This window comes from Hippocampus bargibanti, linkage group LG08 (assembly GCF_051943395.1).
Source record: "Hippocampus bargibanti isolate YZ-2025 linkage group LG08, ASM5194339v1, whole genome shotgun sequence".
Taxonomy (NCBI): domain Eukaryota; kingdom Metazoa; phylum Chordata; class Actinopteri; order Syngnathiformes; family Syngnathidae; genus Hippocampus; species Hippocampus bargibanti.
In genome coordinates, this window is record NC_142741.1 from 10,562,871 (window position 1) to 10,576,484 (window position 13,614).

The window sequence follows — 13,614 nt, forward strand, 5'->3', positions numbered from 1 at the left end:
GTGAATTTTCTGGTGCTTCAGCCATTGAAAGAGATTATGTTTTGTTTGAAGTTCCAGGAGGCATCTGCAGTTAGCAAGTCTCTACAAAAGATTTGTGCTGAGATTTTGGCTTGTCAAACCTGGTTTACACAAACACGGATTAGAGAAAATGAGCCAGAGGTAAACCGGATTAAAAAAGAGGAGAATGCTATGGTTGCGATGACTTCGAAAGTGAGCTCTGACGATGAAACTGTTGCGTCATCTGTTGCACGTCCCAGTAAAAAAAGAGGCTCATGGCGAATGAAAAGCAGCCATTGTTTCAAGCTGCAGAAAGCCCCCATGGGAGGCCAGGGGGAGGGGCTGTGTGCTGCCCTGAGCGCAAAGCCTGGGGTGAACAGACAGCTAAACCTCCCTCCCGTCTCCTCCTCCATTTCCCCCTCCTTCGCTTCTGTGAAGAGGGAGGAAGCCAATTGCTTCACCCCGAGGGAGCGAGTAGCCCCCCCCCCGGTGGTGACTCCAACTGTGACTTGGACAGACCAGAAGCATGAAGCGCTCATGACCCCCTCTGGTGGGATACGGTCATTACAACCTGACTTTGTAGATCAGATTGCTTGTGACAGTGATTGTGTTTCCTCGCATACGAGGAGCAAAGCAAATTGTTCTGAACAATTATATCCGCTTTAACAATTGCATAATATTAAGATGAATGATGAAAGCGATTGTGAAGTTTTTCTGCTTGTCCTAGTGGCTAATCCGAATGCTTCAGGCCTGCATGACCAAACTATTTTGGTTTATCGGCCTTGGTGTGACAGTGATGTAGCTGAAGTGTGCAAAGGATTAGGTGATTTTGTTGGGAATGCGGAAAACTGGACTGAGAATTTTGAGGAGTTGTGTGATTCTTATCAGCTGAATGGGCAAGAAACACTCAATGTTCTCAGGAGATGTCTGGGGCATCATTGGAATCGGGTGAAAGGGTGTTATACTGTTAAGACTTCAACGGGATCAAACATGACGTATGAGGAGGTGACAGCCAACGCAGGATGGTGTGTGAGAACCTCAGGAAATTGTGGAAAAAAAATCACCAAACTTTGGCATGATTCAACAATGTAGATGTAACCGGGCTCAGGTAATGATGCTGGTACGATCAATGGAAAAGCTTCCTCTAGCTGCTGCACATCCTCTGGTCCCGTAGTTTGTGGCTGGGGGTGGAATTCTGATGCCACAGTTCTGAAATTGTGCGGTTCAGGTTGAGACGCCTGATGACTGACTGTCTTCCTTGTATACACAGGTAACCGTCGGAGATTGTATGAACATCCCTCCTCTTCATCTGAATATCCAGAGTCCCGCCCAACTGCTTCCCTGCTATAAGCCTGTCTGTCTAGCTGTTTTTTTCTGTTTATTTTTCACCCTACGGGGCTGTTCAACTGGCAAATCATTGACAGACAGTAGGAGATTACGTTGCAACACACGGGTAGTTTTGTCTCCGTTTTCTGCCCGAACCTTGTACACTGGTCCATCTCCCACTCTTTCAGTGACCCTGTGGACTTTTTCCTCCCGGTAAGCCCGGAGCTTGCCAGGTCCACCTCTCTCAGATAGGTTCCTGACAAGTACAAAATCCCCTGGCTGGAGTGCAATGCCTTTAACACCACCAGTCATAGTATTTCTTCCTCTTTTCAGAGCTCTTTTGACTGAGACAATTCTGTAAGCATCTTGCATTCGACAGGCCCACTTACTTGCATATTCCTGTCGGCTTTTTACTTCTTCGTCAGCTGTCAGACCAAAAACTAAGTCGATGGGCAACCGGGGAGACCTTCCATAGAGGAGGAAGAACGGTGAATAGCCAGTGGACTCATGTCTTGTACAGCTGTACAAAGGATCTATAGTAGCCCAAGAACCCCAATAGAGCTCTGACTTCCCCCACATTGCGTGGTTCTCTCTCTTTTAACTGCAAAACGGCTACCAGGTCTTTAGGGTCTATGCGGAGACCATCACTTGACACAAGACGACCCAAGTACCTCACTTGTCGTCTGAACAGTTCACATTTATTCGGACGTAGCTTTATGCCATGCTCCCGCAGGCGGTGAAGCACTTTCCTCAGGTCCTCTACGTGTTCATGAAATGACTTTGAAAAGCAGAGCACGTCATCCAGATAAGGAGAGCAGCATTTGTCCCTCAGGCCATCAAGAACGTCCTCCATACATCTTTGAAAGGCTGCTGGCGCATTAGTTAGGCCAAATTGGAGGCGGAGCGACTCGTACAGCCCCAAGGGGTGCTGAAAGCCATTAGATGCCTGGAACTGTCATCAACAAAGCCCTGGTGGTAAGCGCTGCTTTGGTCGAGTATTGAGAACCAAGAGTAGCCCCCCAGGTTATCTAGCAGATTTTGAATGCGTGGGAGTGGGTGACGATCGGGGACAGTTTTGCGATTTAACTCCCTAAAGTCAACGCACAGTTGAAAGCTTTTATCTTTTTTTTCTAACACAGACGACAGGAGATGAGTACGCTGAAGTGGATTTTCTTATCTAACCATGGTGAAGTAGGTTTTGCACATAGTCTTTGACCTCTTGGTAAAGGAGTTTGGAATGGCATTGTAACGCTTTTGCACCGGCGTGTTGTCAGTGAGTTGGATCTTGAGTTGCAGGTTTGGAATGCAACCTATATCAGCAAACAAAGACATCTGACTCTTCATACAACATGTCTCTGGCAATCCCCTGTTCTTCCTCTTTGAGATGTGACAAGTCAACCGGAGGATGCCACTTGTCTGTGGTCAGAGCCGAGCAGATTTTAACGGTGGGACTGTTTAGCGGCTTTGGATTGTCGGATCACTCCTTAAAGGGCATGACCCCAGTAACTTCCTCAATTGAGCCCAGAATAGTTCTCTGTGAAAGATGAATGTCATGTTTACTAACATTCTGAATAGGAATTTTTACAATTTTTGTCAGTCCACTGGGTACATGTACTAACGAAGAGAACGGCTCTCGCCCCTCAGGGCAGTTGTTCCCTATACTGGCTCAAATAGCTATGTTTCCCACTAGGGCCATGCTCTGACTCTGCACTTCACCTCCCATATCTTGCCCGCAGGAATATTGAGTCCCTTCTTCCCAACACACACAACTCTTTGATCATTTCTGCAATCACATTGCTTCCTACGAGAAGACAGTTAACACAACTTGTACTGATTTGTATGGGAACTTGTATGTCAGCATGTCCATGGTTTCCACTCCGTATCTGCAACCCAACATTAGCCCATCCATCAATAGGAACCGCTGTGCCATTCGCTGCAGATACCTCAAACGGTTGATCCGGGAATAGGGATGAAAGTGGCTGAATGGTTACGTTGGACAGTGCTTCCTCTACCCACGCCCTACTCACCACGGTCACTTGAGACCGTGAGTCAAGCAGCATTTGGAGTGGGACCTCATTGAGTGCACATGAGACCATACATCGTTTGCCAATTAGTTGTGCTAGACGTTTTTTTGATGTTGACTGACACTGCGTCATCAGACTTATGGATGTTACTGGTTCAACCGAGTTGATTTGTACTGGAGGCTTGTCATTGGCATTGATCGCTGGAAGCCTCACTCCAGTGACCTTCCCCCGTTTCCCGGTGCCCACAGCTCTATGTCCTTCCTGACCACAAATGAAATAGTGAGGGCAGCTCTTAATGTTCTTTCACACACAGGCCTGACACCTGCACCTAGTCTCATTCGTTGGTGTCTGGGGTCGTGTCGAGGATCGAGTCAGGGACGGACATGGATCTACCTGAGGCGCCGATTCTGTAGGTTTAACAACTTGGACAAAGTGTTTGGTCAGTGCGGTCACTTGTGCAGTCAGCTCGAGAATGGCAGCACGGTTAGCCTGTAATTCAGAGTCAACTTTGGTCTGGTTAATCTGGTCATTTTTGATTAGTTTGAGCAGCATGGACATTCACAGATCTATTTTTAGTCACAGTACCGAGGCGTTTCACTCTCTCAGCCTCTTCACTTGTGGACTTTGTAAGTTGTTCTAACAGGACATCATCACAAACCTGTAAATCGGTAAGGAATGATTTGAGATCACATCTGACATGATAATTCTTCTCATTTAGCCCTTGATAGAGTGTGTGCAGGAATGTACCTTGGACAAGTTTTTGATCGTAACCAAAATCTGCACCTGGTTGTTGTGACACAAGCATAATTATCTGCTTCAAACCCATCAGTCTATATAAAAATTGTCTCGCTGCTGAGCGGTACTGAGCTCGTTGAAGAGCTCAGAGCTGCTCTTATCTCTGATATGTGATCGTAAAATTGTTTTTAACTGTGACATTGTAAGACCCTCTGTATCACTTAGCATGTCTCGGAATGTCCCAGGTTTAGTTATCTTCAACACGGTGCGGATAACCTCAGACTCGCTAAACCCTTCTTGTAGTCTCTCATCCATTTGTCTACACAGGCTACGGTATGACAGTTCAGACCCGGTGTCAGAAATCTGACCACCATAAATTTTGAACTCCCTCCGTGGAAACAGAGCAGCTACATCCGTGTACTTCACCACCTGCTCCCCCATACCGGAGGATAAGCTGGCATGTTCAGGAGGAGCACCATTGGCGATGATCCTGAATGGCGATGGAGTGGTGTCGTTACTGACCGGTGTGGGGATGTCTCTCGGTGGAAGAGGTGTGACCTCAACTCCTCCTCTCAGGTCAACTCCTTCCCCAGTAGGTTCCTCCGGGGCATCTAAGAGCTCGCTGATCATGTCATCGACGTGAAGGAGTTGAGACACGCCTTCATCTTCTATGTGTCTTAATTTGTCACTGTTCGGTTTAAATTCTTCTCTTTCCTGGTTCGGTTTTGTCAGAAGTTCAGTGATAAAAATATCAGTAACGACGATAGATGGTGAACAAAAAACTACTTTATTCTAATGAGACAGAAAAAACACTTCTCGTCTAGGTAAGGCGAAGACATGAGCACACGGACAAAGATAGGAAACAAAGAGAACGAGCTCCCGCTCTGACAAGTTTTTGAATGTCCACAGCAGCGATCTGTTGTCCAATCAGCTACGGACAACTCAGTGTTGGGAGGGTCTTAGATTGTAGTTGGAGCCGTTGCTTCTTTGCAACGACTATTGAACTAATAAGATTGATAATGCTATTAGACTGAAATTAAACGTGCACTAATCATAATGTGTACTAAGCTATACATGAAATAACATAATATGTTTACTAATGTGAATAAAACACTCTATCATTCCCTCCTGTTGTACATTTAAACATCAGTTCATACATTTCCAAAAGTTTTCATGCATGCACGTCATACTAACTGCACAGGGAACCATTCTTTATTCTTGCTTTACTCATCTAATCTAATCTATCCTATCTAATATTATTTAACTAACACCATGGAGAAGGCGAAAAACCTCTATCACAACTTTTCTGCTGTGATATGCAACCTCCCCATTTTTGAGGGTTTTTAAATTTTAATGAGGAAAACTCCTTCTCGGCTCTCCGTTTCTTTTTTTTGCTTTTGTTTGTTGGAGCAACCACACTCTGGCCATGGTGTACTATTCCTAGCTACAACACAGGGTCCCCTTCACGCATTTGTTGATACAAAACCTTTGCGTAATTCACCTGAGAATTAGTTATCATATTCATTAGCATTGCTCTTAAGCATGGAATAATACAACCAATGACTAAGAAAATAAATACAATCACAATTGCGAAAGGGATAAACACTGAGCAAAGTCCGATACCAAGAGCCCCCAAAGAGCCCGTCAAAGATCCACGGGTGATCAGTCCGTCGATCTCTGGCCATGGCGTCTCTGAGATTCCTGACAACAGGCGGAGCGACTCGTACAGCCCCCAAGGGGTGAAAGCCATTAGATGCCTGGAACTGTCATCAACAAAGCCCTGGTGGTAAGCGCTGCTTTGGTCGAGTATTGAGAACCAAGAGTAGCCCCCCAGGTTATCTAGCAGATTTTGAATGCGTGGGAGTGGGTGACGATCGGGGACAGTTTTGCGATTTAACTCCCTAAAGTCAACGCACAGTTGAAAGCTTTTATCTTTTTTTTCTAACACAGACGACAGGAGATGAGTACGCTGAAGTGGATTTTCTTATCTAACCATGGTGAAGTAGGTTTTGCACATAGTCTTTGACCTCTTGGTAAAGGAGTTTGGAATGGCATTGTAACGCTTTTGCACCGGCGTGTTGTCAGTGAGTTGGATCTTGAGTTGCAGGTTTGGAATGCAACCTATATCAGCAAACAAAGACATCTGACTCTTCATACAACATGTCTCTGGCAATCCCCTGTTCTTCCTCTTTGAGATGTGACAAGTCAACCGGAGGATGCCACTTGTCTGTGGTCAGAGCCGAGCAGATTTTAACGGTGGGACTGTTTAGCGGCTTTGGATTGTCGGATCACTCCTTAAAGGGCATGACCCCAGTAACTTCCTCAATTGAGCCCAGAATAGTTCTCTGTGAAAGATGAATGTCATGTTTACTAACATTCTGAATAGGAATTTTTACAATTTTTGTCAGTCCACTGGGTACATGTACTAACGAAGAGAACGGCTCTCGCCCCTCAGGGCAGTTGTTCCCTATACTGGCTCAAATAGCTATGTTTCCCACTAGGGCCATGCTCTGACTCTGCACTTCACCTCCCATATCTTGCCCGCAGGAATATTGAGTCCCTTCTTCCCAACACACACAACTCTTTGATCATTTCTGCAATCACATTGCTTCCTACGAGAAGACAGTTAACACAACTTGTACTGATTTGTATGGGAACTTGTATGTCAGCATGTCCATGGTTTCCACTCCGTATCTGCAACCCAACATTAGCCCATCCATCAATAGGAACCGCTGTGCCATTCGCTGCAGATACCTCAAACGGTTGATCCGGGAATAGGGATGAAAGTGGCTGAATGGTTACGTTGGACAGTGCTTCCTCTACCCACGCCCTACTCACCACGGTCACTTGAGACCGTGAGTCAAGCAGCATTTGGAGTGGGACCTCATTGAGTGCACATGAGACCATACATCGTTTGCCAATTAGTTGTGCTAGACGTTTTTTTGATGTTGACTGACACTGCGTCATCAGACTTATGGATGTTACTGGTTCAACCGAGTTGATTTGTACTGGAGGCTTGTCATTGGCATTGATCGCTGGAAGCCTCACTCCAGTGACCTTCCCCCGTTTCCCGGTGCCCACAGCTCTATGTCCTTCCTGACCACAAATGAAATAGTGAGGGCAGCTCTTAATGTTCTTTCACACACAGGCCTGACACCTGCACCTAGTCTCATTCGTTGGTGTCTGGGGTCGTGTCGAGGATCGAGTCAGGGACGGACATGGATCTACCTGAGGCGCCGATTCTGTAGGTTTAACAACTTGGACAAAGTGTTTGGTCAGTGCGGTCACTTGTGCAGTCAGCTCGAGAATGGCAGCACGGTTAGCCTGTAATTCAGAGTCAACTTTGGTCTGGTTAATCTGGTCATTTTTGATTAGTTTGAGCAGCATGGACATTCACAGATCTATTTTTAGTCACAGTACCGAGGCGTTTCACTCTCTCAGCCTCTTCACTTGTGGACTTTGTAAGTTGTTCTAACAGGACATCATCACAAACCTGTAAATCGGTAAGGAATGATTTGAGATCACATCTGACATGATAATTCTTCTCATTTAGCCCTTGATAGAGTGTGTGCAGGAATGTACCTTGGACAAGTTTTTGATCGTAACCAAAATCTGCACCTGGTTGTTGTGACACAAGCATAATTATCTGCTTCAAACCCATCAGTCTATATAAAAATTGTCTCGCTGCTGAGCGGTACTGAGCTCGTTGAAGAGCTCAGAGCTGCTCTTATCTCTGATATGTGATCGTAAAATTGTTTTTAACTGTGACATTGTAAGACCCTCTGTATCACTTAGCATGTCTCGGAATGTCCCAGGTTTAGTTATCTTCAACACGGTGCGGATAACCTCAGACTCGCTAAACCCTTCTTGTAGTCTCTCATCCATTTGTCTACACAGGCTACGGTATGACAGTTCAGACCCGGTGTCAGAAATCTGACCACCATAAATTTTGAACTCCCTCCGTGGAAACAGAGCAGCTACATCCGTGTACTTCACCACCTGCTCCCCCATACCGGAGGATAAGCTGGCATGTTCAGGAGGAGCACCATTGGCGATGATCCTGAATGGCGATGGAGTGGTGTCGTTACTGACCGGTGTGGGGATGTCTCTCGGTGGAAGAGGTGTGACCTCAACTCCTCCTCTCAGGTCAACTCCTTCCCCAGTAGGTTCCTCCGGGGCATCTAAGAGCTCGCTGATCATGTCATCGACGTGAAGGAGTTGAGACACGCCTTCATCTTCTATGTGTCTTAATTTGTCACTGTTCGGTTTAAATTCTTCTCTTTCCTGGTTCGGTCAGAAGTTCAGTGATAAAAATATCAGTAACGACGATAGATGGTGAACAAAAAACTACTTTATTCTAATGAGACAGAAAAAACACTTCTCGTCTAGGTAAGGCGAAGACATGAGCACACGGACAAAGATAGGAAACAAAGAGAACGAGCTCCCGCTCTGACAAGTTTTTGAATGTCCACAGCAGCGATCTGTTGTCCAATCAGCTACGGACAACTCAGTGTTGGGAGGGTCTTAGATTGTAGTTGGAGCCGTTGCTTCTTTGCAACGACTATTGAACTAATAAGATTGATAATGCTATTAGACTGAAATTAAACGTGCACTAATCATAATGTGTACTAAGCTATACATGAAATAACATAATATGTTTACTAATGTGAATAAAACACTCTATCATTCCCTCCTGTTGTACATTTAAACATCAGTTCATACATTTCCAAAAGTTTTCATGCATGCACGTCATACTAACTGCACAGGGAACCATTCTTTATTCTTGCTTTACTCATCTAATCTAATCTATCCTATCTAATATTATTTAACTAACACCATGGAGAAGGCGAAAAACCTCTATCACAACTTTTCTGCTGTGATATGCAACCTCCCCATTTTTGAGGGTTTTTAAATTTTAATGAGGAAAACTCCTTCTCGGCTCTCCGTTTCTTTTTTTTGCTTTTGTTTGTTGGAGCAACCACACTCTGGCCATGGTGTACTATTCCTAGCTACAACACAGGGTCCCCTTCACGCATTTGTTGATACAAAACCTTTGCGTAATTCACCTGAGAATTAGTTATCATATTCATTAGCATTGCTCTTAAGCATGGAATAATACAACCAATGACTAAGAAAATAAATACAATCACAATTGCGAAAGGGATAAACACTGAGCAAAGTCCGATACCAAGAGCCCCCAAAGAGCCCGTCAAAGATCCACGGGTGATCAGTCCGTCGATCTCTGGCCATGGCGTCTCTGAGATTCCTGACAACAGACAAAGCATCAGTCATGTTTATGGAATTCGCTTCTTCGGGTATGTACGTACAACAAGTGTCACCCACCATAGCACAGACGCCCCCTTGTGGGGCCGTCAAAAGGTCCAAAACCATTCTATTTTGCAGCACCATTTGTCTAATTGCTGCAATTTCAGTGTTTTGCATTTCATCTACTTCCAAACTGGTGTTTAAAAACACTTGAAACCTGTAGTCAATTGTTTCAATTCGTAGCATGTTTTTAGCCACTCCAATTTGTGGAAAAAGAGCTAACATTACCTTACTTCCCGTGCTATGGTGTTTGAATTGTTCTGGAACATCAGTTCCCCAGATTGAATCATGGGGCTTAAACGACACTCTTCTTTTCACATGATGGTGCGCTGGACGACTGGTAACGATGAAAGTATTGTCAGTTACAGTAACAGGTGCGCACATACCGTAGGCTCTCGGAGGAATAAAAGAATATACTTTCCAACCACATAACCACCAAAGATGTGAAGATACGGGTAAGATGGTGACATTGGTGTTTAACGGTAGCACATATAAACATTTATCCTCATCTATAAAACCTAAGTTTTGACCTGTACCGTATATTGAAACACATACTGGTAATCGCAATCCGCTCTCGGTCATAACCTGATTTTCAGTTTCCAGAATGGTATCTAAACTTGGAACAATCTCTCCTCTGGAAGCATTGCGAAGAACTGGAAAATGTTGATCAGGTTTATGCGAAGATATTAACATATATGCAGCTCCAGCCATTTTATCTCCAAATACCTTTGAATGCACTCTCTGTTGCATCACCGAATGTGGCATTTTGGAACAAACGAAGCAATTACTTTTCCTATTTTGTTTAGCAATTAGTGTAGCATAACGATACCACGTGTTTGATAACAATGGATTCCAGTCATGTTTTTCTCCTGCAAACGGTTGATATAATGCGTCCATGACACCTGAATTTTGGGCTTTTTTGTCAGGTGTTTCCATCCAGGCTGTCAGTTTGATGTGTGGTTTGCTCTGGAAAGGCGATGTTACGACTGGTGATGTCACAGATGACATCATGTATATAGTTACGGGAAAACCAATGTGATGTTCATGAAAATCAGGACAGAGTCTCAAGTCCATGCATTTTGCAACCTTGTGGGTTACGATAACGAGTTGGATATCTGTCATTGTGCCAGTTCCAGTTCCTAACCAGTTCCCTCGAGTTATCTTTCTGACAAATTGTTTTGCTTCTTGGGCACAGCTATTTTGAACCCATTATGTTTTGAGCTCAGAATGGACCACACCGGAGTCCCAACCAGTGGTCCATGTCTTCCCTGACTTGATACGAGCGTACCAAAAACCATGAGGATAATCACTTCCATTTTGTCGTGCTTCGTTCATGAGGATGTTAAGGGGAAATGAGATGATTCCTGCATCTTGTAGTGGCAAGCAGGCTACAGGATGTGCCATGCTAGGGCACTTTTCTGAATTTGTTGGATGTATTAGTGGAATTTCGCAGACTGATGGAATGGGAGGTTTTATGTGCGTCATCTGGATTGCCTTCACAAATTCATACAGCAAGATGATGTGGACCAAACCCATGGCTATTGAGTAGTTTGGCTCCGTCTCTCTTCCACCTGCTCAGGATCTGGTTGGTGAGCGATCTTGCAGTGGCTTTGATGCACCCAGGTGGTTCTTTCGGCAATCTTGATGGCAGTTGGCGTTGTTATCAGCACGGTGAATGGCCCCTCCGACTTTGGTGCAGACCTTGATCAGCGCCCTGCCTCCGGGGCCCAGCAGCAGTCTCTGTTCCTGTGAAGGGAACACAGGACTGCGGCAGTACACGTGCTGTGGACCTCTTTGTTGTAAAAATTTTACACAATTTTGCCAACAAAATGCTTGGATCTGATTCATTCTTTTCCCCAAAGTTCACCTTCCCATAATGGGAGGAAGAATGGTCTTCCATTGCAATATCTCAGAAGGCGTTAAGCCATTATTAGTGGGAATTATTTTCATATATATATATATTTAATCAGAAATAGACGTTCAGGCCATAATTTGACTGTTGCCTCCATCGTTTTTCTGAGTCGATTTTTTATCGTACCATTCGTTCTTTCAACTAATCTTGCACTCTGTGGATGATGTGCACAGTGGTTCTTTAATTTCATACCTAAATGTTCAGAAATTTTGGTTATTACGTCATTAACAAAATGTTAATGACCATTATCACTCCAAATTATTCTTGGTATCCCATGTTCTGGAATAATATGTTTGCATAACGCTTTTGCAAGGGATAATGTATCGGATTTCTTTGAAGGCACAATTTCCCCCATCTGGTGAATGAATCAATTAACACCAAACAGTATTCATAAGAATTACTTGTGCTTAGTTCAATGAAATCCATGTGGACCACTTCAAAGGGGTGTGACCCCTGTGGAAATGTTCCTCTTTTTGGTCGCATGTTACCTTGTGGATTGTGTTTACAGCAAATCAAACAATTCCGACAAAAGTTTTTTGCATACGAATTGAAACCTCTGCTTAAATGGAATACTATCCCTGCTATAAACACCATGCCCGCTGTTGATACATGTGAACTACCATGGCTCAATCGAGCCACCATAGGGAACATGTTTTTCAGTAAACATGGTTTGTTGTCTATTTTATACAGCTCATCAATGAGCTTAGCACCATCGGCAAGCCACAAATCTTTTTCGGATTTTGTAGCTAACGCTTGCATGTCCTTCAAAACTTGTGTAGGCACTAATTCACGGATTTCTTGATTTACCAAATTGAAAGTAGTCTGAGCAGCCTTCTTGGCGACTGCATCTGCTCTAGCATTACCTGACCTAATTCTGTCTTTAGCCCTCGTGTGCGCTGCACATTTGCATACAGCTACACTTTTTGGAAGGAGGCTAGCCTTCAATAAGCCTCTCACTAAATCTGTATGTTCAACAATCTTTCCTTCTATCCATTTACGCTTCAGTCAATGCAACAATTTCTGTTGTTTGTGTTGAATATGTTTTTGGTAACGAACCATCAGCAATACTTTCAGTGTGGTATGTCAGATAAAGGTATGTCATCCAAATCAGGTTGTAGAAATGTCATCATCTTTTTTCTTTAGAAGTTCAACTTTTTGGAAAACTGTAATTTATCCAAAGAAGCTTTGTTACCTGTATTCGCTAAATATTGGAACAAAGCTATTGACACAGTCTTGTTCTCATCTTCAGTCGGTGAAGCAATTAAGATGTTGTCAATGTATAATAGAATTTGAGAAGTCACCGAATTTTTTAAGGTCAGCAATACATGAAGACATTTCTTGTGGGAAAAAAATTGGTGTAACGACTGAGTGTCCCCAGTAGGGGACGTATGTTCCAATCTATTCTCATCCTGACCCACATCTGGTCTACATAAAGCAGTAAGGGGGGGGGGGGGGGAGTGAATGTGGGGGAACAAGAGAGGGCAGCCTTCTCGAGGAAGTGGTGGAGTGGACACCGCGCGAAGATCCTCCCCACCCCTCTGACCTCTGACTCCCAAGCTCAAATTCCCCATTCCACAGCTCGCCCCGCCTACTGCATCAGTTAATTCTCTGTCTCAGAAATGGCGATTTTAAGAACATGAGCTTCTTTGTCCTTCTAAGGCAGGAGGTACTTCTTCAGCGGCCATCTTTGAAGACATAGCTTTTTCATTCTTTCCAATCTGCTTGAATTGCTCAACATATATGGAATCCTCATCATGTCAGAAAATAATACAGTTGGGGTGTCAGAAAAACACACTGAAAGCGTCATTTCAGTATATTTTTACTTATATCCCATTTTTTTTCTTTCTTTCTCTTTTTTTTATGTTGAATTTCCTACTTCGGTGGATTTTTTCCATAATCTCCGGATGCTCTCAGAAACCAATCTTCGTTGGGTTGTCACCTCCTCATACGTCATTTTTGTTCCTGTCGATGTTTTCCCAGAATAACACCTTTTCACCCGATTCCAATGATGTCCCAAGCATCTCCTGAGAACCTTCAGCGTTTCTTGTCCATTCAACTGATAAGACGCGCACAATTCCTCAAAATTCTCAGTCCAACTTTCCACATTCTCAACAAAAAATCACCTAGTCCTTTGCATGCTTGAGAGACATCACTGTCGCACCAAGATGGTTTAGTCCTGTATGCTTGAAGAATTAGCCAATTGAACAAGTGGAAAAGCTTCACAATCACTTTCATTATTCATTTTAATTTCATTCAATTCTTCAAGCGGATACAACAGACATTTGGAGTCATCAC

General features: G+C 44.0%; 1 protein-coding gene across 2 annotated transcripts in view; it reads right to left on the bottom strand.

Annotated features, from left to right (window-relative positions):
* Nucleotides 1-8,421: 8,421 nt before the first annotated feature.
* Nucleotides 8,422-13,614, bottom strand: part of klhdc3l (kelch domain containing 3-like) — a 105,502-nt gene continuing 100,309 nt past the window's right edge. The window contains exon 9 of one of the 2 annotated variants that reach the window (XM_089003463.1): nucleotides 8,422-9,348. In XM_089003463.1, the coding sequence (XP_088859589.1) occupies nucleotides 9,156-9,348 (193 nt within the window). In that variant the 3' untranslated portion in view covers nucleotides 8,422-9,155. Of the gene's footprint in view, nucleotides 9,349-9,386; nucleotides 11,154-13,614 lie in introns of those variants that run through there. The other variant, XM_089003467.1, reaches the window with a different exon arrangement.